Below are 23,843 nucleotides of genomic sequence, written 5' to 3'. Positions count from 1 at the left end.
GAGCAGCATTAACATCCTGTACTATGAGACCTTCCGTCGTATGGGACTAACAGATAAGAATCTCAAACCGTCTAATACAGTATTCCATGGTGTAGTGCCTGGCAGATCAGCATATCCCATTGGTAAGATAGCTCTGGAAGTGGCCTTTGGGGATGATCATGATTCCAGGTCGGAGACTTTAACGTTTGAAGTGGTGAAAATCCAAAGTCCATATCATGCCCTGTTTGGGCGACCGGCCTACGCCAAGTTTATGGCTCGGCCCTATTATGTGTATTTGCAGCTCAAGATGCTGGGTCACAAGGGGACAATAACAGTTCACAGAAGCCGCAAAATCTCTTTGGAATGCGAGGAAGGAGATGCGGCTTATGCAGAGTCGGTTTGTGCCACCGAGGAGTTGAAGTATTATAAAGACAATGTTGATCCGACGGACATGACTCCATTGAAGAAGCCAACTACGGAGCATGATTTGGCCCTGAAGTTCAAATCGGCAGCAGAAACTAAGCTTGTTGACTTCGTACCTGGTGATTCGTCCAAGCAGTTCAACATGAGTGCCAACTTGGATCCGAAATAGGAAAGCATGCTCATCGAGTTCATCCGTGAGAATCGGGACATTTTTGCATGGAAACCCTCTGACATGCCAGGTGTACCGAGGCAACTCGCTGAGCACACACTTAATGTGGATCCTAAGTATAAACCGGTGAAATAGTTCCTCCACCGGTTTAACGAAGAAAGACGCAAGGCAATTGGAGAAGAGGTAGCCAGGCTCTTAGCAGCTGGCTTTATTGTTGCAGTTTTTAACCCTGAGTGGCTTGCCAATCCGGTGCTGGTCCTCAAGAAAAAGGGCACCTGGCGCATGTGTGTGGATTACACAGATCTTAATAAGGCTTGTCCAGCAGATCCTTTTGCCCTCCCCTGTATTGATCAAATTATTGATGCTACGGCGGGCTGTGAGCATTTAAGTTTTTTGGATGCGTATTCTGGCTATCATCAGATTAAAATGGCAGTTAAGGACTAGGAGAAGACGACATTTATAACTCCCTTTGGAGCCTTCTGCTATGTGTCTATGCCCTTCGGGCTCAAGAGTGCCCAAGCAACTTACCAACGGTGTGTACAAAATTGTCTTCACAAGCAGATTGGCCGTGATGTACATGCTTACGTGGATGATATCATGGTTAAGTCTAGGGAGAAGGAGACTCTGATTGATGATTTGAAGGAAACCTTTGATAACTTGAGAACATACAAGATGATGCTTAATCCGGACAAGTGTGTCTTTGGTGTACCGGTGGGCAAGTTATTAGGCTTTTTAGTGTCCAATAGGGGAATTGAGGCTAATCCGGAGAAGATCACAACAATCACCTCCCTCGCCAAACCGAAGTGTATCAATGATGTTCAGCGCCTGGCAGGCCGGATTGCTGCGTTAAGCCGGTTTATCAGTCGCCTCAGTGAGAAGGCAATCCCTTTGTATCAGATGTTGAAGAAGACGGATCAGTTTGTCTGGAGTTCTGCTGCTGATGAAGCGTTTGAGGACTTAAAACGGCAATTGGCCAATCCGCCTGTGCTCGCTGCTCCCATTGACAAGGAGCCGTTGCTGCTATATGTTGCTGGTAATGCTCGGGCGGTCAGCATGGCTATTGTGGTAGAGCGAAAGGAGGCAGGTAAGGAGCATCCGGTTCAACGTCCGGTCTATTATATCAGCGAGGTGCTCATTGAGTCCAAGCAAAGGTATCCACATTGGCAGAAGCTGGTGTATGGAGTTTTTATGGCAAGCCGGAAGCTTAAACAATACTTCCAAGGGCATCCAATTACAATGGTCAGTTCTGCTCCTTTGGGAGATATCATCCAGAACCGGGAAGCAACTGGCCGGATTGCAAAGTGGGCTATAGAGCTGGGGCCGTACGGTTTGAAGTACGTGCCTCGGACAGCGGTTAAGTCTCAAGCACTTGTTGATTTCATCAATGATTGGACGGAAATGCAAGCACCTGAAGAAAAGCCGGATCATATGCATTGGACCATCCATTTTGATGGATCCAGGCAATTGGAAGGCTCAGGGGCTGGAGTCGTATTAACTTCCCCACGAGGTGATAAGTTTTGTTATGTTCTCCGCTTAATGTTCCCTTTCACTAACAATGCAGCTGAGTATGAAGCCTTGCTCCATGGTCTCCGGATGGCTAAGGAGATGAATCTAAGTCGAGTTAAGTGCTTCGGTGACTCGGACCTTGTGGCTCAGCAGGTGTCTGGAACTTGGGACTCCAAGGACCCACTCATGGCAGCATATCGTCGTGAGGTGGATATTGTTGCAGGTTATTTCAGAGGCTATCAGGTGGACCACGTGGACCGGCGGAAAAATGAAGCGGCGGACGCTTTAAGCCGGCTGGGCTCTCAGCACAAACCGGTCCCGCCCAATGTTTTTTTGGATGTGCTGCACAACCCATCGGTCAAGATCCCTGGTGAAGAGGATTTGGCTATTCCTGATCCGGAGGCTCAATTGGTGGCATCTCTTCATGTTATTCCGGATTGGACGCTTCCTTACCTGGCGTACAAGAACCGGGGCGAGTTGCCAGAGGATGAGATTCTGGCCCGGCAGATATCCGGCGATCCAAGTCCATGGCTATTATCAACGGCGAGTTGCGTCATTGCAGTGTATCAGGAGCTTTTCAACGCTGCGTGTCTCTTGAAGAAGGCCGTGAAATTTTGCGTGAGATCCACGAAGGAGATTGTGGTCACCACGCCGATTCAAAGTCTCTGGTGGCTAAAGCGTTTCGCCATGGCTTCTATTGGTTAACTGCTCATACTGATGCGGAGGATCTGGTCAGACGATGTGATGGTTGCCAAAGGTTTTCAAGACGTGCTCATGTACCGGCTCAAGAATTGAGAATGATTCCAATTACTTGGCCGTTTGCGACTTGGGGGCTGGATATGGTTGGGCCTTTCAAAAGGTCCAAAGATAAGAAGACCCACCTCCTGGTTGCGGTTGACAAGTTTACAAAGTGGGTGGAGGCAGAACCTGTCAGCAAGTGTGATGCGGCCACGGCAGTTCAATTTATTAAAAAAGTGATTTTCTGGTTTGGCTTTCCACACAGTATCATCACAGATAATGGTACCAATTTTTCCAAAGGTGCTATGAAGGAGTTCTGCGAACGGGAGCACATCCGGCTCGACGTTTCATCAGTGGCACATCCACAGTCCAATGGTCAAGCAAAAAGAGCTAATCAAGAGATCTTGAGAGGCATCAAGCCCCGGCTCATGGTTCCTTTGCAGAGAACGCCGGGCTGTTGGGTAGAAGAATTACCATCTGTGTTATGGAGCATCAATACAACGCCTAACAGATCAACAGGATACACACCGTTCTTCATGGTTTATGGAGCGGAGGTGGTTCTCCCCAATGATATCCGTCATGACTCACCTCGTGTAACGGCTTATATTGAAGCGGACAACGAGACAACACGGCAAGATGCTTTGGACCGGTTGGATGAAGAGCGTGATATCGCAGCCGCCCGATCGGCGATTTACCAGCAAGATCTTCGTCGTTATCACAGTCGCCGGGTCAGAACCAGAACCTTTCAAGAGGGAAATTTGGTGCTTCGGCTCATCCAAGATCAGACTGATATGCATAAGTTATCCCCACCTTGGGAGGGGCCTTTCGTGGTCAGCAAGAATCTGCACAACGGGTCATACTATCTGATCGATATTCGAGAACATAAGGACTCACGTACATCGGAGGAGGAGATCAACAGGCCGTGGAACATAGCTCATCTTCGGCCTTATTATACCTGAGCCATTGGTTCTACTTATGTACATATTACAACGATGTATATATTAACTATAATAAACCGGAACCTCAGCTAAAAGTGGGGTATCTGTTCTTTTACATCATGTGTGGTTACACGGAGTTATTCTAAAGCGGCTTCCGGTTTACCCCTTGAGTCCGCTTTGCTAAAAGCATCGTGTTATATCACTTGGAGGATTGGTCGTATCCGAACCAATACCATGCCTCTTGATAGGCGAGAGCCACCAGATCACTTGGGGACTTGGTCATGTCTGAACCAGTCATGCCTCTTGATCGGCCTAAGGCCACAAAATCACTTGGGGGCTTGGTCGAACCCGAACCATGACCATGCCATTTGGTCGGCATAAATGCCACGGTTTCATTTGGGGACCTGGCTGACTAGAACCATAGTTACACCTAACGGGAGCTTGGTCGTGTTTTGGCCATGGTAACACCATTTGATCAGCTTAAATAAACCTTTTTGGCAAACGGTTTTGTCATTGCTTTTGCTTCACACTTTTCTTTGAAGGGTTTTTTTTGCTTTTTATTGCGTTTTTTAAACCGACAAAGTTTTTTAACCAATCAATTGACGGAACACAGTTCACGTCAATCTGGGGGCTATTTGCCCGGTTTGATCCTTGTTGTTAACATCCTCCTATGGAGTAACACGGTGTTTATTATAATCCGGCACGGTTTACATGGTAAAACCAGCATCATATATATACAGGAGCTGTTATCTCCTCCAACAGTGTGGGTTTGCAAAACTCCGCTTCAAGATTGGCCAAGCCAACTTCACGCTCAACGATGGCAGGTAGTATGTATCTCAAAAATTTGATCATACACTTCAAATTTGGATGTTTTGATTTCATATATGAAGACATCATATTCCGCCTGACGGTACAACCGCGGTGGCACTTGACGAATTTTTCATTTCAGAAAGTGTTTTGGAAGGTTCATTACCACAGGAAGAACAAATTAGGCACGAAGGCATATCAACATCAAAGGTATCAGCTAGCCTATTACAAGGCAACATGGTGCCCATAATAATATAATTGTTTTTCGCAAAGGAGAGGCAGTTTTCAAACCGGCTTCCGGTTCAAGCTTGGTCACCAGCCTGGCCTGATGGTTGTGGGTCATCCTGCTCCGCTTCAGCCTCCGTTTCTCTACCCAATGGCTGGAAATCCACAGTTGTCCAGTCGATTCCCATTAATGCTTGAAAAACAGCTTCATCATGGATCAGCAATGACGGGTCAATATCGAGATCGTAAGTATGCTTACGGATTGGAGGGATCAGATTTCCCGATTCATGGATTGGTGCGGCTATTCGCTTGTTCTGGCTGTCATATTGGGCTTGATAATGAGACAAGTCTGCTTCCTCAGCCAATTGACAAGCTAGCGGACGTACTTCCCGGTTTATTGCTCGCAGATCCGCTTCACCAAATTCTGACCCGTATTCCTTCAAGCTGGGATAGCCCTGAGCCGCTTCAATAGGATCAAAATCCGGCACCCAGGCTTTTGCCCGGATTAAGGCATTGATTGCACCGGTTCGAGCAGCAGATTTCTTCAGCTCTTCAACCCGGGCAGGAAGCACCGACAGTTTCATCAGAGTATCTTGAATCAAAGTGGGCGCCGGTTTGTTATGAGATGCGGTACAGATGATCCGTTGGGCACCAGTACACAATTGTTCAACCAATGTATAGGCGGCTTTCAGTTTCTTCCACACATCTGACCCCAAGTGACCAATGTGTGTCCCTGAAATACCATAAAGGGTTAATAAACCGGCGACTCTGTAAGGAGGCAGAGCCAATTCAGAAGGCAAAGTGGCTTACCAAAGATAGCAGTAGTCATGGCATGCACGTGCCGCTTTATGCTGGTCAGTTCATCCGCCACTGGTTTTAGTGCAGCCTCGGCATCCTCTGCTCGTTTGATCAAAGCAGACTTTTCAGTGGCCCAATCCGCCCGCTTCTTCTTGAAGCTCTCCTTAAGCTGTTCCATGGCGCTTAAAGCGCTGGCCAATTCCTCTTTTGCTTTGGAGGTTTCAGCCTGTTGGGTTTTCAGGTTTTCTTGGAGATCGATGACTTGGTTTTCTTTCGTCTTCAGCTCCGCCTGCATGCATATAGATATATGCTTCAACAACTCGGTATAAGGATTCAAGTACCAATCACATAACAAGTTATGCACTTAGTACTTGGGGGCTAATGCATATTCGATCTTCATCTTTCAATTGCTTACAAAGTCCCAAGATCAATACAAGTATTCAACTTGGCACTTGGGGGCTAATGGCTATTTGCTCGTATATATTCTGATGCGGCAATTTCAATTACTTGAAGTACCGGTTTAACTACGTTAAGTTGAACCGGCCCTTGGGGGCTACATCAGCGAATTTCAAAGCATCAAGATTTATATTGGTAAGTCCCGGTTTGAAAGAATATTACAAACCGGCCCTTGGGGGCTAGGAGAATCAGCAAGAATGGAAGCATCTGGAGGTTCAATAAGGGGACTAATGGCATATACTAGTTTGGAAAAAATTTCTATAAGGTTAAACCGCCTGATCTAGGCATTGCGGATGGACAAGTACGCAGAAACAGGTTTCACAAGATTTCCTTATGGCATTGGATCTGAAGCAAATTCAGAAAAGAGATAAATACTTAGAGGTTCAAAGGAGCAGTACCGAACCAATGAGCAAAACGTTCATATAGATCTATGGTTTTGAGATGCATAAGTGAAGGCGAAGGTCAAACAACTACCATTGCACAGAGTAAAGATTTGCGGATTCAGCTAAAGACCTATCGTATGAGCAAGAGGTAGAAGATGAACACTGAAGAACTGCGAAACCCTAGGTCAGATCTGCGGGGGAAAGGATAGAAGATTTACCGAAGCTGAGGAAGATGCGGAAGGTTGCCGCGATGCTCTGGTGCGTTCAGGTTGATGCAGCGGCCAAAGATGAGGCAGAGGTCGACGGCGGCGGCGGAGCTCCGAGGCGGGCGACGCGAGGAAGATGAAGAAGGAACGGAAGGAGAAAAGAAATGACCCTTCGGTCCTATTTATAAGGCGAAAGAACATGAGTCAGGCGCGACAATCAAGGGGCCACGAAATGGAGCTGTCGCCTTGATTTCCGCCGATCTATTAAACAAAGAAGCGTAATGGATAGCTTCATTATGACAGATGACGTCACTCCAGTTTGCAGTAATCAGAGAAGATGACATCATGGCGGTTTAACAATTTAAGAGAAGACGTTGAAGATGAAGTTTTTGTTAATGGATTGACATGAACCCGTTCAAATCAATCTGGGGCCTAATGTTGGGGATATTACTGCTGGGCGTAAACCAGCCTATCTGGGCCGGGTCAACTTCATTAGTAGCTCCAAAAGTGATAAAGCCCAAGAAGGCAGATGAGGGCCTAAGGCCCGTAGCCGGTTCAAGACTAGTACCTGTAAACCGGAATTTGTATATAAACTTGTATTGTAAGTTAGGAATAAGGAGAGACCAACCCGGATACGAATATCGACCGGTGTCGGGACTCTGTGAACCGACGGGAGTCACCCGCGTATATAATGGGACGACTCGGCGGCGGTTCAAGGACAACAGACAACAACTCAAGACATAGGTGAAGCTTGTTTGCTCCCTAGTCATCGAAACCCCATCAATTGAAGGAAATATGCCCTAGAGGCAATAATAAAGTTATTATTTATTTCCTTATAATCATGATAAATGTTTATTATTCATGCTAGAATTGTATTAACCGGAAACATAATACATGTGTGAATACATAGACAAACAAAGTGTCACTAGTATGCCTCTACTTGACAAGCTCGTTAATCAAAGATGGTTATGTTTCCTAACCATGAACAATGAGTTGTTATTTTGATTAACGAGGTCACATCATTAGTTGAATGATCTGATTGACATGACCCATTCCATTAGCGTAGCACCCGATCGTTTAGTATGTTGCTATTGCTTTCTTCATGACTTATACATGTTCCTATAACTATGAGATTATGCAACTCCCGTTTACCGGAGGAACACTTTGGGTACTACCAAACGTCACAACGTAACTGGGTGATTATAAAGGAATACTACAGGTGTCTCCAATGGTACATGTTGGGTTGGCGTATTTCGAGATTAGGTTTTGTCACTCCGATTGTCGGAGAGGTATCTCTGGGCCCTCTCGGTAATACACATCACATAAGCCTTGCAAGCATTACAACTAATATGTTAGTTGTGAGATGATGTATTACGGAACGAGTAAAGAGACTTGCCGGTAACGAGATTGAACTAGGTATTGGATACCGACGATCGAATCTCGAGCAAGTAACATACCGATGACAAAGGGAACAACATATGTTGTTATGCGGTCTGACCGATAAAGATCTTCGTAGAATATGTAGGAGCCAATATGGGCATCTAGGTCCCGCTATTGGTTATTGACCGGAGACGTGTCTCGGTCATGTCTACATTGTTCTCGAACTCGTAGGGTCCGCACGCTTAAGGTTACGATGACAGTTATATTATGAGTTTATGCATTTTGATGTACCGAAGGTTGTTCGGAGTCCCGGATGTGATCACGGACATGACGAGGAGTCTCGAAATGGTCGAGACATAAAGATTGATATATTGGAAGCCTATGTTTGGATATCGGAAGTGTTCCGGGTGAAATCGGGATTTTACCGGAGTACCGGGAGGGTTACCGGAACCCCCCGGGAGCTATATGGGCCATAGTGGGCCTTAGTGGAAAAGAGAAGGGGCTGCCCTAGATGGGCTGCGCGCCTCCCCCTTCCCCTAGTCCTATTAGGACTAGGAGAGGTGGCCGGCCCCCTCCTCCTCTTTTCCCCCTCCACGAATCCTATTCCGACTAGGATTGGGGGGGGGGGAATCCTACTCCCAGAGGGAGTAGGACTCTCCTGCGCCCTCCTCCTTGGCCGGCCAGCCCTCCCCCTTGGATCCTTTATATACGGGGGCAGGGGGCACCCCTAGACACACAAGTTGATCCACGTGATCTATTCCTTAGCCGTGTGCGGTGCCCCCTGCCACCATATTCCTCGATAATACTGTAGCGGAGTTTAGGCGAAGCCCTGCTGCTGTAGTACATCAAGATCGTCACCACGCCGTCGTGCTGACGGAACTCCTCCCCGACACTTTGCTGGATCGGAGTCCGGGGATCGTCATCGAGCTGAACGTGTGCTCGAACTCGGAGGTGCCGTAGTTTCGGTGCTTGATCGGTTGGATCGTGAAGACGTACGACTACTTCCTCTACGTCGTGTCAGTGCTTCCGCAGTCGGTCTACGTTGGGTACGTAGACAACACTCTCCCCTCTCGTTGCTATGCATCACATGATCTTGCGTGTGCGTAGGAATTTTTTTGAAATTACTACGTTCCCCAACATCAATACCATCACAACTAGACGTAGGCTTTTACCTTCATCGAAGGGGCCGAACTAGTATAAACTCTCTTGCGTCCCTGTGTCCGCTTTAACCCCTTCAAGCTAACCCGTCGTGATGGCTCCACGACTAAGTCCTTTCTCTAGGACATCTGCCGTGACAAAACCACGACATACTTGGTAAAGGGTGGAAGGCTCGGCCTTATGCCTGGTGTTTTGTTCCACTCTTGCCGCCCTAGTTTCCGTCATATCGGTGTTATGTTCCCGGATTTTGCGTTCCTTGCACGGTTGGGTTATAATGGGAACCCCTTGACAGTTCGCCTTGAATAAAACTCCTCCAACAATGCCCAACCTTGGTTTTACCATTCGCCACCTAGCCTCTTTTTCCCTTGGGTTTCCGGAGCCCAAGGGTCATCTTTATTTAAACCCCCCGGGCCAGTGCTCCTCTGAGTGTTGGTGCAAACTAAGCTGCCTGCGGGGCCACCTCGGGGAAACTTGAGGGTTGGTTTTACTCGTAGCTAGTCTCATCTGAGTGTGCCCTGAGAACGAGATATGTGCAGTTCCTATCGGGATTTGTCGGCACATTCGGGCGGTGTTGCTGGACTTGTTTTACCATTGTCGAGATGTCTTGTAACCGGGATGCCGAGTCTGATCGAATTGTCTTGGGAGAAGGAATATCCTTCGTTGACCGTGAGAGCTTGTGATGGGCTAAGTTGGGACTCCCCTGCAGGGATTTGAACTTTCGAAAGTCGTGCCCGCGGTTATGGGCAGATGGGAATTTGTTAATGTCCGGTTGTAGATAACCTGAAACTTAACTTAATTAAAATGCACCAATCGCGTGTGTAACCGTGATGGTCTCTTCTCGGCGGAGTCCGGGAAGTGAACACGGTGTTGGATTAATGATTGACGTAGGTTGTTCTAGGATCACTTCTTGATCATAGTTGTTCGACCGTGCTTTTGCCTTCTCTTCTTGCTCTCATTTACGTATGTTAGCCACCATATATGCTAGTCGCTTGCTGCAGCTCCACCTCATACCTTTGCCTTACCTATAAGCTTAAATAGTCTTGATCGCGAGGGTGTGAGATTGCTGAGTCCCCGTGACTCACAGATTACTTCCAAAACCAGATGCAGGGACCGATGATACCGCTCCAGATGATATGACCGAGCTCAAGTGGGAGTTCGATGAAGACTCTCGTCGTTACTACGTGTCTTTCCCAGATGATCAGTAGTGGTGCCCAGTTGGGGCGATCGGGGACTATGTTGCATTTGGGGTTTATCTTCATTTTGGTTCCGTAGTCGGACCTTGAGTGTATTTGGATGAATGTAATGCTATTTATGATATTTGTTTGACGTGGCTAGTGTAAGCCAACTATGTATCCTTTTCCCTTTATTATATTACATGGGTTGTTGTGAAGATTACCTCACTTGCGACATTGCTTTCAATGCGGTTATGCCTCTAAGTCGTGCTTTGACACGTGAGAGATATAGCCGCATCAAGGGCGTTACAGGTTGCTTGTCAGGGTTGGAGTTGTAACTATGTGGCGGCACCGGCTGACCCTGAATATGCAGGTCACAGTGGACACTGGAAAGTCTTCATGAGGGTTCCTCGCTCCGGAACAGGTGGTTGCTGCTAGCGGCTTGTACTGCATGGTTGCGGATGCAACCAAAAGGCTCCTTTGTGGATTCTGGTGGCTCTCACTCTGGCCAGTTCGCCTATGACGGTGAGACACAATCTATGGACGGCGGCTTGACACAGAGGGTATGGTTGTGCAACGACAACATTGTGATTTCTAGTCCAGCGCATGTAGCTGTTGGGATCACATAAAGTGGTGGCTGATAAGACTTGATTGACGTAAATTGGATGGTGATTCTCGAGTACCCAGTCTGAATCTTCAAGGTGAAAACCCTAGGTAAGAACTGAGTTGGTTTTATCTGGCATTACTTTTGCATCGTTACCTTGTTGATGCATCGCTCGGATATGCTTGGACTTGTTCTTCTGTGTGAAAAACTAGATTTCGGCATTTGGTGATTGGATGCGATGATGGTGGCGCTTGAGTGTTGTTCCCTTCATGAAGACGTTGTTGTTGAAGAACATTTTCGTTGTATAGACCTATGTTGTAAAAAGATGGTTGGTGCAGATGTGATCGTTGTCGTGGGCTGTTTTGATCGCTTCATATTTTTTTCCCATTTTACTTGCATCTGCATAGTTTTGGTCTTACATAACTTTGATTTCGGCGGTGTGTTTATGTGTGTGTACATTAGTGTTGATTGTGTACATCTTATCTATGCAGAGGTGGGATGTGCACTCATTTTGAGTCAATAAAAAGCACCTTTATCAAAAAACGGTCACCATCGGGGTGAAAATAAAAACAGCTTTTTGGCGTATATACGCATGGAGATGATCTATCTGGCATACCCTGCACGCATGCTGTCGATCTGCATAATCGTAACACTGCTATCAACCAGTAGACAACCACATGCATGCATTAGTTCATCCCCAGTGCATAAGCCAGCGAGATTATCAGGCAACCATCACTATCAGCTATCAGGCAATGAGGTTAGTTTGCACCATTCATCTCTTACTTTGCCTTATCAGGCATCCATCACCACCAAGATAAACCCAGCAGATGCTAAGGCAACATTCATCTACTTGAACAAAACACATGCATAGCGAGCACTGATTTCTTATCAACAGTTGCGCACTAGCTACTCAACACTTCAAGCCGATCATGCTAGAACCAAGAATACCGCGACATCATCATAAACGCGAACAATAACGATACCTAGCTTGTACCATGTTGCAAAAGATTAACACTAAACACTCCCACATACATTAATTTGGACGATGAGATATGTTGGAGCTTTCGACTTCACCACGAGAAAGGGTCACGCGAAAAAATTGCTCCGGTCTTGAAGCACCATGGTCTGCCTCCTTCAGGATCTGTACTCCCATACACCATGAATCCGCAGCCTTGAGTGGCCCAATTCAGAGAAGTCAGATAGTTTGCTTTGGAGCATGCGTAGTTCTTTGAAATTGAAGAGAAGCTTGGATTGGGGAAGATGATCGCCGCATACTTCAGCGCCCTCGCATTTGTGAAGAAGTACTTGAGGAAAGCCATCTCGCCTTTCTCCCCTCTGAATTCACGGATAGTCATCACCCCTATGCGCAACATGACACTCACGATGGGACCAACCTCCTCCCAGAACTTAGGTTCGAACTTCCCAGTGGATTCATCACATTGTTCACACTGCAAATTGATTAAACCATTAAACAGTTCAATTACTTATGGACTATGCAATGTATCAGCAACAAAAGTGTAAAGATGTATGATGCTAGTAGGTGGTGATGAAGATCAGTACCCTGATATGCAGACTCGATGCGTTGGGAAAGCATTTTAGAAACGTGGCCACCATATTGGCATCATCGTGGACTCCAAAACGCACATTCAGGCTCAGGATAGTCACGCTTGTAAACATAGTGCTGGCGCTTGGCTTCATCCCAGGCTAGAATGGAATGCACCCAATTCAACAAAGAAAGATCAGACATTGTAGCCCATAGAACAAATGGGAAATTTTAGGTACGTAGGTGATGCTCATGTACCATGATGATGGTGTCTCCGGCCTGAAGCACGTACTTTCCTGGCTCCAGGTACCCGAACATTTCCAGCTTGGGGGCATTGCCAATCTTGATCCCGGTCCGCAGAACACTGGCAGGGTTGAGAGATCCCCGGACCTTGTACAGGATGAGCCGCTCCAGACGCTGGGTGTCCACCACGACAATGTTCTCTATCACAGAATCGCAGATCTGCACACACCAGAGGCTCTGGCTGATGAGGTGGAGACCCAACCCCTTCACGCTCCCTTGAATGTTGAGGATCTCCAGAACAGGGCTCCTGGAGACGATGGCTTCGATGTCCCCGTTCTCCATGGCGACACTGAAGATGCCAAGCTCGCGAAGGTTGGGGAAGGAGGCGTCGCCGAGGCAGGATACGTCTGGGAACTTCCAGACGCCGACGTAGAGGCGTGTGAGGGTGGCGATGCGGAAGAGCGTGCCGGGGAGAGGCACCTGGCGCGGGCAGGAGCGGTTGACGAGGACGAGCTCCTGGACTCCCTTGGCGGCGAGGAGACGGAGCCAGCGCTTGAGCTGGGCCGGGTACCCGTCCATGTGGCTGGAGACGAGGTGGACGCAGCGGAAGGGCCCGGGATGCGCGGCGAGGGCGTGCGACACCGCGGCGGTGACGGCCGGCGCGTCGGCGCGAGTCGGGGGCCAGTGGTCCAGGAGGTGGGTGTCGACGACGACGAGCGGAGCCGAGAGCCAGACCCGACGCCAGCGCGTGGCGAGCACGGCGGTGCGCGCGGCGTCCTTGAAGGGGAGGCGGGAGACGATGTCCTGGAGGAGCGCGTCGGAGAGGCCGCTGATGCGGTCGACGCCGTGGTAGGGGGCGGCACGGCGGGCGGCGAGGCGAGCGGTGTCGGAGACTGGCGGCTCCGGGAGGCAGGTGTAGATGTACGCTAGGAGCTGCTCCGCGTCCATGGCTGGCGACGGCGGGAGGAGGGCACGAGGAGCCCGGCTAGGGTTTCGGTGGAGAGGTGAGCGAGGACTGAGGTGTGTGTGTGACCGAGTGGCGGCGGTGGTGGGGAGATTTGTAGGGTTTGGTCGGTGGTGTTGTCTGCTTCGGGTGGGCCAAATGTTGGAAACCGGGCGGTGCTCTTGGGCCCGTCAACCAGCCAATGGTTTGTCCATTTTTGCAGTTGAGTAACTCGAGTTAGTAATTAACTACTCACTCTTTTTCAGTTTATAGGGCTCAATTCAAAAATCTCATCAACCAAGGTAGATGATGAGTGGTGGAATATTTTTTGTAATTTACAAAAGCACCCAGTTAATGCTCTTGTTTTCCTCAAAATTTTATGTTTACTAATGTATTAATTGCAATGCATGCATGCATAATATACATGCATTAGTCAATTTTCTCTTCATACTTGTATGCAATTATTTAATGCACCTTAAAATCTGAACTTGTGATGGTGAACAACCAAATTGAGCCTTATAAAATGAAAAAAAAACTAAAATTTTGAGATAAACCTTATAAACCGGAAAGGAGGGAGTATGGCTCCAAAAAGGGAAGTTGGTAATTAGAGTATTTAATTTAATAATTTTATTTATCTGTTTATACCTGAGAGAGTCATAATCACTAATGTATTTATCTCAACATGCAAGTATGCCACATCACCATACAATTATGGATGAGATAAATGCACACCTCAACATGCAACCATGCATGAGAAAAGACCCACCACCACATGTAACCGTGCATTAGAAAATATTATTTTTATTCTATTTATATCAATAAATATTTTATAACTATACATAATCAAATATAAATATAATAAGTTGTATGTGTTTTTAACTTTGGTCCACGTGTTATTTATCAAAATATTTATATTCCATAGAATCAAATATTAATTGAGATATATTGCTAGTTCGCAACCGATTCCCATGACAACACGCGGGGTATCATCTAGTTCTAAAGAGTCACCGTGTAATTCAATGGATGCAATTATTGTTTGTGCGTATTTTATGTTATGTAGGCATCAGGGTGATTGGTGAGCTTGACTTGAAAGCATTTTTTAGAAGAACATGGAGCACCTCCCCGGTTCCATTGCTTAGAATGAAACCACGAAACCAACTCAGTCTGATATAGCAGCTCTTAGAGAGCAGTTCAAAAAGGAAAAAGCAGTAAACGAGCTAGCTAGGAAGTATCATTATTACAAGGGCCGCCCAGCAGGGGCTGTCATGGTTCTAAGACTGACAGTAGAATAGGGAGGTAGGAATGTAGAGGCAAGATCCTAGCTATGGAGGAGTTGTACACACGAGTTTTACGAGTTCATGCCCTTCTCAGAGGAAGTAACAGCCCTACGTCTCGGAGTCCGGAGGCGGTCGACTGAATATATATGTGTGAATTACAGAAAGTGCGAGCCCCTGTCCCATAGGAGGGGGCTGGCTTATATAGAGTACGCCAGGACCCCAGCTCCCCTCCGTTACACAAGGTTCAATGCTCATAAAGGAGGGGCGTTACTGGTAACGTCTGCAGTAAAGTGTTGTAAATGCCCATAAAGCTATGGTTTAAGTCCTGACCGTTGCAGAGTGGAGGGTTTCTTATCTTCTGGTGGTCGAGTGTCTTCAAGGTGGTCGAGTGAGCACATCTTCATGGTCGAGTGGATGATGGTTTCTCTTCGACTACTTCTGATTCTTTGTAGAGATGTCCTTGGGGAGGGTATGTTGGACAGATCAATGACCCTACCCTAGGTACATAGCTTCATCATTAGCCCCCGAATGGATCAGGGTTTGAGTGAGGAAGGAGTTGGGAACACTTCCGACCCATTCTTTGTGCTATGAGTATATCTTGTTCTGGAACAATGAGTTGAGGTGACGACGTCGACTCCTTTCTTAGTCGCCTTGGTCCATTCTTGGTTTTTGTCGAGTGAATTTTCACGGTAGAATTCCAAATGATAATGTAGAGGATGTTTGTCTTCAGTCTGACAGGTTGCTCTGCTCTCCGCTGATTTCGCGGGATTCGAATTTTGGGAAGTGCGCCATACGGACGGAACCGAGGTTATCGGGATGGATTAGGCAAGTCTCCTCGATCCCCACGCCACCTTTTTCGCCATGTGCTGCGCGCGACTGTTGCGGGATTTGTTTAGATCGTCTGGGTCCACCAGTCAGTCACTCGGGGGACGACCTTATAAAAGGCCCCGGACCAGGCATTTGCCCCGTGTGCTCCCATTCTCTCTTCTTCTTCTCCCGATCTCTCCACCACGCTCGCTTCCGCTCTCGTCGCCGGACTCTCGCTCTCGCTCGACCCGTCGCCATGGGGAAAGAGAAGACGGTGGCGCTGGAGCGCGCGAAGAAGGCGACCGCGAAGGCGAAGGGCAAGCGGACTAGCCGGGGCGGATCCTCGTCGAGATCCAGCCTGCCGCCGGGCTGGATCCAGGGCGACTGGATCCGCTCGACAATCACCCAGGACGACCTCAACGACCTGGTGGAGGGGGGACTGATCCCCCACAAGTTGGCACGGCTCCCGTCGAACGAAACCGAGCCGCAGCCAAGGAAGGGTGAGTGTGTTCTCCTTGCCACGCACGTAGATCATGGATTCTCACTGCCTCCCCATCCTTTCTTTCGGGGTTTTTTGAACTTCTTTGGGGCTCAACTGCACCATTTCACTCCAAACACCATAGTCTATCTGGTTGCTTTCGTGTCGATGTGTGAAAATTTCTTGGGCTGTCGACCGCACTGGGGTCTTTTCAAACACATCTTCACCTGCCGCTCCCAGTCGGTCAAAAAGGCCAATCCGAGTGCCGAGAGGACACAAGTGATCCAGATGTGCGGGGGTCTGGGGATCCAGATGAGGAGCAAGAGTACCTTCCCAGCCATGATCCTTCCCGACTCGGTCCGGGGCTGGCAGTCGACTTGGTTCTACTGCAAGGATCAGCCGACCCCGGGTCAGTCGACTGGACTTCCTCCCTTTTCCTTGGCTCGAGTGAAGAAGTCCGCCCCCCTGAAGGTAGTTCCAAAAGAGAAGGCGCAGGTCAAGGTGCTGGTCGAGCGGGTCGTCCAACTCGTCCGTGACGGGGTGATCGGGATGGACCTGCTGGAGGTCTTTCTCGGTCGACGCATCCAACCGCTTCAGGCGCGTGATCATCCGATGTGGATGTACTCTGGGCTCGAGGATTCCACTCAGATCCACCCGGAGGATGTCAGCGAGGATACCTTGGAGAAGTGGTTGATGGGGATCACCATCAACAAAGACAACCCTCGAGGATCTAGGAGGGTGATTCCATTCGACAACTCGCACCAGCCGGAGCAGGTATAATTCTGTTTTATCAAGTATCTTTCCGATTCACCGTGTGACATCTTGTTTATGGTCGACTGAATTTCCTTTGATCGTTGTCTTTTCAGGCCCTCATCGACATGTACTCAATGCCCAATGGAGTGCAGGAGCAAGACGTCGAGGAAGAAGCGAGCGGGGGTGAGAGCGGCGAGGGGCACTTGGATGCCGAGGAGGACGAGGAGAGCGAAGAATCGACTGATGATGAAGAAGTCGACTCGCCTCCTCGCATGGAGAGGATATCCAAACACGCTCATGACCCGGCGAGCGCTCCGGACTTGGTGGCCGCGCCAATTAGACAGTCTTCGAAGCGTCCCAGGACGTCTTCCCCAACGCCGACTGAGAAGGCTCCAAAGCAGTCCAAAGTTGTGCCGCCTCCAGCGCCGAAAGCCACCTCCTCCAAACTGCCAAAAGCTTTGCTCAGGATCAAAGTGACCGTCCCTACTATCTCCGGGTAATCATCTGACTTGTCCTTTTTGTCGACTCGATTAACCGGATGTAACCGATTGAATGTGGGTCTTTGCAGTGCTGCTACATCAGGAACCTCTTCTCTCCAGTACCGGGACGAGGAGATGGAAGATGCGGTAACCTCCAACCCAGGTATAAACTCTTGTGATTTTGTTCTTGATTCCTTGGTCGATTGCGTTCTAGTGGTTCACTTGGGGTCGAATGATCTGCCTTGCAGCTCCACCCAACGTCATCGATCTTCCAGATGACGATGAAGATGTGGCTCTTAAGCCCAGGAAGAGCAAGAAGGTAGCAGCTGGTAGGATGTCTCGGCAAGAACCAACTACGACACCTCCCATCCGTCAACCTGAAGACGCGGGCAGGGCCTCTGTGACCTTCGCTGCACCCTTGTCGAGTGAGCACCCCGCACCGTCGACTGCGCCTGTGATTCCTTCAGTCGTCCAAATCCACGCCACGGAGCTCCAAGCCACCGCACCTGGGTCGTCTGCTCACTTTTTCACCAGCTATCCCGTCCCAGACAACCAGTCGGAAGCGGCTGCGGAAGACATCCGACAGGCTGACATGATGATGGAGAGGGTGAAGATGGTGCATGAGAACAGCCAGGCTGCCTACGACGCCAGTGCTGCTCTTCGGGCCAATGTTCAGGTGAGTAGACTTTCCGACTGTTTTTGCTCTATGAGGAAATGTTACCCGAAAAATCTTCTTCTACACAATCTCCTGTTGATTGCGTCGAATTAGAGCACCCGCTGGGTGTTTTGTTGTTTTTGGTAGTTTCGTTCTTCCACTCGGTCTGGGCGAGTGGGATCTGAACCGGTGGGGGCACGCTAAGTGCACCCACTGGGTGTAGTCCCCGAGACCGCGGTCGACTGCTGGCAGTCGACTGGGGTCTGAGTTCTACTTTCCTTTCTTTTTCACTTCTTCTCAAGCTTTCTCACCGTGTTTAGTCTTAGTCAGCGGGGCACGCCAAGTGCAGCCGCTGGGTGCAGCCCCTGAGACCGCAGTCGACTGTGTGCAGTCGGCTGGGGTCTAAGCGAACTTCTTTAGGTTTTATTCACTCGGAAGTAAACAACCTTTGATCTTATCGACTGATCCGTCTTTTCCCTTCTGCAGAAGTCTTGTACTCTTATTTCTAAGTTTGCTGAACTTGAGGAGAAGCAGAGGCAACTCAACCTCGACTTGGAATTGGCCCAGAAGAATCTGAAGAAAGGTCAAGGCGAAGCCGCTGGTACGGAAGGTAACTGACTGTCGACTGACTTTCAATATATTTCTTTGATCTCTTCTTTGATTCGATTGTTTCTTTTGCAGAGAAAATGAAGTTGTCTCTGGAGAAGAAGGACTCGGACCTCTCCGCCACGCAAAAAGCAGCCCAAGATAAAACTGCTCTCGCAGACCAGAAGCTTGCTTCAATCGGAACGCTGGAAGGGGAGGTGAACAAACTGAAATCTTGTCTTAATGAAGCTAACCGCGAAGTGACCAGTCTGAAGAAGGGCAAGGTTGTCCTGAATGAAACGTTGGAGTCTGCGATCCGCAAGAGGAATGACACAGAAGCTTATATGAGGACTCTTGCCAAGAAGCTCTATCTCACGCTGGAAGGTATTTCTTCTAAACCGACTGTGTTGATGCTTGCGATCGGATCTTGCTCGGTCGATTCACTAATTTTTGGCTGCAGAATTCTGCCAAGACTTCGACGAGGAAACTGGAAGGGTCGAGATGGGTCTGGACCCTATTGCTTCTCCAGTCTGTGACGAAACTGTAATGAACGTGCTCCGACTGGAGTCTCGTATCGCCAGTGCCACAAGCTACCTCGTGCGCCTGAAGGAGGTAGTCTCCCGAATCGACTCATCGCTTTGGCCGAGGGAGACACTTCAAAATGACCTGGAATCCCTGATGACTCGACTGAACGAGATCCCTGGCCGAGTGCAAGAATGGAAGAAATCCTCCGCCCGGTGTGGTGCTGACGTGGCGCTGTCCTTGGTGCAAGTCCATTGCAAGGAGGCTCTTGAAGACAAGCTGGCTGTGATCAAAGTCGCTAACACCAAAAAGCATGACTTCCAGTCCTTCATGCAGACTTTCATTGCTGCCGCCACTCGGATCGCTGATGGGATCGACCTGGACTCATTCGTGGAGCCTGCCAGCCCTCCTCTGGCCGAGTGAACAAACTTATGAAACTTGAATCTACTTTAAATTTGCCTCGGAATGTCGAGTGATTGCTGTAACCATTGAACTCCTTCGGGCTTGATGCCCGAGTACTTTTGATATGCTGCTTGGAACTTTTAGGATTTATCTGAATTTGGTTTATCTCCGAATGTGCTTGCGTTTGCCTTCGATTGGACTTTGCTCACTTCTCGGAATAGTCTTTGCGCTGGAGACGCAGCTCTGAGGTGGCGGCTCCAGTCGACCTGCGCTTCGTCGTCCTTGCGGATAGGGATGGAGCAGACGTTGTACTTGTGCCGTAGCTCTGAAGGAGAAGGTTGCAGTCGACCTGCACCTTGTCATCCTTGCGGATAGGGGCGGAGCGTACGTTGTACTTGTGCCATAGCTCCGAAGGAGAAGGTTGCAGTCGACCTGCACCTCGTCATCCTTGCGGATAGGGATGGAGCGTACATTGTACTTGTGCCATAGCTCCGAAGGAGAAGGTTGCAGTCGACCTACACCTCGTCGTCCTTGCGGATAGGGGTGGAGCGTACGTTGTACTTGTGCCATAGCTCCGAAGGAGAAGGTTGCAGTCGACCTGCACCTCGTCGCCCTTGCGGATAGGGACGGAGCGTACGTTGTACTTGTGCCGTAACTCCGAAGGAGAAGGTTGCAGTCGACCTGCACCTCGTCGTCCTTGCGGATAGGGGTATGTTTCGGACTTAGGCGAGTACTGGACTGCAGCTAAGACCCCCGAGTGGGAGGACTGCTCTCCACTCGGTAAGATTTTTTCAAACTTAGGCGAGTACTGGACTGCAGCTAAGTCTCCTAGTGGGAGAACTTGGGCGAGTACTGGACTGCAACTAAGCCCCCGAGTGGGAGGATTGCCCTCCACTCGGTAGAATTTTTTCAAACTTAGGCGAGTACTGGACTGCAGCTAAGCCTCCTAGTGAGAGAACTTAGGCGAGTACTGGACTGCAGCTAAGCCTCCGAGTGGGAGGATTGCTCTCCACTCGGTAGGATTTTTTCAAACTTAGGCGAGTACTGGACTGCAGCTAAGCCTCCTAGTGAGAGAACTTAGGCGAGTACTGGACTGCAGCTAAGCCCCCGAGTGGGAGGATTGCTCTCCACTCGGTAGGATTTTTTCAAACTTAGGCGAGTACTGGACTGAAGCTAAGTCTCCTAGTGAGAGAACTTAGGCGAGTACTGGACTGCCGCTAAGCCCCCGAGTGGGAGGATTGCTCTCCACTCGGTAGGATTTTTTCAAACTTAGGTGAGTACTGGACTGCAGCTAAGTCTCCTAGTGAGAGAACTTAGGCGAGTACTAGATTGCAGCTAAGCCCCCGAGTGGGAGGATTGCTCTCCACTCGGTAGGATTTTTTCAAACTTAGGCGAGTACTGGACTGCAGCTAAGTCTCCTAGTGAGAGAACTTAGGCGAGTACTGGACTGCAGCTAAGCCCCTGAGTGGGAGGATTTCTCTCCACTCGGTAGGATTTTTTCAAACTTAGGCGAGTACTGGACTACAGCTAAGTCTCCTAGTGAGAGAACTTAGGCGAGTACTAGACTACAGCTAAGCCCCCGAGTGGGAGGATTGCTCTCCACTCGGTAGGAGTTTTTCAAACTTAGGCGAGTACTGGACTGCAACTAAGCCCCCGAGTGGGAGGATTGCTCTACACTTGGTAGGATTTTTTCAAACTTAGGTGAGTACTGGACTGCAGCTAAGTCTCCTAATGAGAGAACTTAGGCGAGTACTGGACTGCAGCTAAGCCCCCGAGTGGGAGGATTGCTCTCCACTCGGTAGGATTTTTCCAAACTTAGGCGAGTACTAGACTGCAGCTAAGCCCGCGAGTGGGAGGATTGCTCTCCACTCAGTAGGATTTTTTCAAACTTAGGCGAGTACTGGACTGCAGCTAAGTCTCCTAGTGAGAGAACTTAGGCGAGTACTGGACTGCAGCTAAGCCCCCGAGTGGGAGGATTGCTCTCCACTCGGTAGGATGTTTTCAAACTTAGGCGAGTACTGGATTGCAGCTAAGCCCCCGAGTGGGAGGATTGCTCTCCACTCGGTAGGATTTTTTCAAACTTAGGCGAGTACTGTACTGCAGCTAAGCCCCCCTCCCCCCCCGTCTGGGAGGATTGCTCTCCACTCGATAGGATTTTTTTTTCGAACTTAGGCGAAATGGATTCGCGACTAAGCCCACCCACTGGGGGATTTCAGAAGTAAATAAGAACACAACAATCGAATGATAGGACCACAAGCTCTTGTCTTTGATAAACAAATTACAAAGGTGTTTCTTATTACATTTTATTCGAATGAGTGCTTAAGTATAAAAGGGGCGGAGCAGCTCCGCGTTCCAAGCCCGTGGCTCGTCTTTCTGATGCTCAATACTGTAAAGATGACATGCTCCATTGTGGAGAACTTTGGTGATGATGAAGGGGCCCTCCCAAGTCGGGGCAAGCTTGTGTGGTTTCTGTTGATCCACTCAAAGAACCAGGTCTCCCTCTTGAAAGGCGCGACCCCTCACATTTCTGGCATGGAATCGACGCAAGTCTTGCTGATAAATGGTCAACCGGATCAAGGCCATCTCTCTTTCCTCCTCTAAGAGATCGACTGAATCTTGTCGGGCCTGCTCTGCTTCCTCTTCGGAGAAGAGCTCGACTCGGGGTGCGTTGTGGAGCAGGTCGCTTGCCAGAACAGCTTCGGCTCCATAGACTAAGAAGAAAGGAGTTCGTCCGGTCGATCGATTAGGAGTTGTCCTTAAACCCCACAGAACTGACGGAAGTTCATCAACCCAAGCGCCTGCTGCGTGTTTGAGATCACGCATCAGTCGTGGTTTCAGTCCTTTGAGAATTAGGCCATTGGCTCTTTCTGCTTGTCCGTTTGACTGCGGGTGAGCGACTGAGGCATAGTCGACTCGAGTGCCCTGAGAGGCGCAGAAAGCTCTGAACTCATCGGAATCGAAGTTCAACCCGTTGTCCGTGATGACGCTGTGTGGGACTCCATATCTGAATGTCAATTCTCTGATAAAACTGACAGCGGTGCTAGCATCAAGGTTCTTGATAGGTTTAGCTTCGATCCATTTGGTAAACTTGTCGACTGCAACGAGCACATGAGTGAAGCCGCTCCTGCCAGTTCTCAGTGGTCCAACCATATCCAGTCCCCAAACAGCAAAGGGCCAGATGAGGGGGATGGTCTTCAGGGCTGACGCTGGCTTGTGAGACATGTCGGAGTAAAACTGGCAGCCTTCACATCTGTCGACTATATCTTTCGCCATTTCATTTGCTCGTGGCTAATAGAATCCAGCTCGGTATGCTTTATCCACGATGGCCCGAGAGGACGCATGATGACCACAGGTCCCCGAGTGGATGTCATTGAGGATCATTCGACCTTCTTCTGGTGTTATGCATTTCTGACCGACTCCAGTCACACTTTCCTAACAGTTGTCCTCTTATCACAGTAAAGGCCTTGGATCGACGGACAATCTGTCGAGCCTCTTCTTTATCCTCTGGGAGTTCTTTCCTGAGAATGTACGCAATGTAGGGCACCGTCCATTTGGGAGTAATGGCCAGAACCTCCATGATCAGGTCGACCACGGCTGGGACCTCGACTTCAGTCAGATCTATGGCGCTCTTAGGTTGCGGGGGCTCTTCAGTAAAAGGATCTTCCTGAACTTGTTGGGGAACGTAGTAATTTCAAAAAAATTCCTACGCACACACAGGATCATGGTGATGCATAGTAACAAGAGGGGAGAGTGTTGTCTACGTACCCTCATAGACCGTTCGCAGAAGCGTTATATCAACGCGGTTGATGTAGTCATACGTCTTGACGATCCGACCGATCCAAGTACCGAAATCACGGCACCTCCGAGTTCTGCACACATTCGTCTCAGTGACGTCCTCGCCTTCTCGATCCAGCAAGAGGGGCGAAGTAGTAGATGAGTTCCGGCAGCACGACGGCATGGTGACGGTGTTGGTTAAGAACAATCTCCGTAGGGCTTCGCCTAAGCACTACGAAAACTATGACGGAGGATAAACTAGAGGGGACAGGGTTGCCGGCACACGGCTTGGTGTTTCTTGATCTGTCTTGGGTGCTAGCCCTACCCCTCTATTTATATGTTGATCCTTGGGGTCGAAACTTCGAGTAAAAGCCTCCACAAAGTCGGTTTCACCCGAAAGGCAAGAGTCCTTCTCGGACTCCAGGGCCAGACGCCAGGGT

At 49.1% G+C, this 23,843-nt stretch overlaps 1 protein-coding gene across 1 annotated transcript; it reads right to left on the bottom strand.

The window, feature by feature from the left end:
- Positions 1-11,683: 11,683 nt before the first annotated feature.
- Positions 11,684-13,775, bottom strand: LOC125521733 (F-box/FBD/LRR-repeat protein At1g13570-like). The gene is made up of 3 exons (XM_048686798.1): positions 12,744-13,775; positions 12,503-12,646; positions 11,684-12,390 (listed from the first exon to the last, which is right to left on the bottom strand). Exons 1-3 carry the CDS (start codon positions 13,674-13,676, stop codon positions 12,013-12,015), a joined length of 1,455 nt encoding a protein of 484 aa, XP_048542755.1. The 5' UTR covers positions 13,677-13,775; the 3' UTR covers positions 11,684-12,012.
- Positions 13,776-23,843: the final 10,068 nt, after the last annotated feature.

This window comes from Triticum urartu, chromosome 7 (genome assembly GCF_003073215.2).
Source record: "Triticum urartu cultivar G1812 chromosome 7, Tu2.1, whole genome shotgun sequence".
Classification (NCBI taxonomy): domain Eukaryota; kingdom Viridiplantae; phylum Streptophyta; class Magnoliopsida; order Poales; family Poaceae; genus Triticum; species Triticum urartu.
The sequence above is the reverse complement of the archived record's forward strand: the minus strand, read 5'-3'. Positions and strand labels throughout refer to the sequence as shown.

Excerpts from the sequence above, each read along its gene's own strand:
- LOC125521733 (XM_048686798.1), bottom strand. The coding sequence starts at position 13,676 with ATGGACGCGGAGCAGCTCCTAGCGTACATCTACACCTGCCTCCCGGAG. Across the intron at positions 12,647-12,743 it reads CCGGAGACACCATCATCATG|CCTGGGATGAAGCCAAGCGC; the intron begins GTACATGAGCAT and ends ATTCCATTCTAG. Across the intron at positions 12,391-12,502 it reads CATCGAGTCTGCATATCAGG|TGTGAACAATGTGATGAATC; the intron begins GTACTGATCTTC and ends ATCAATTTGCAG.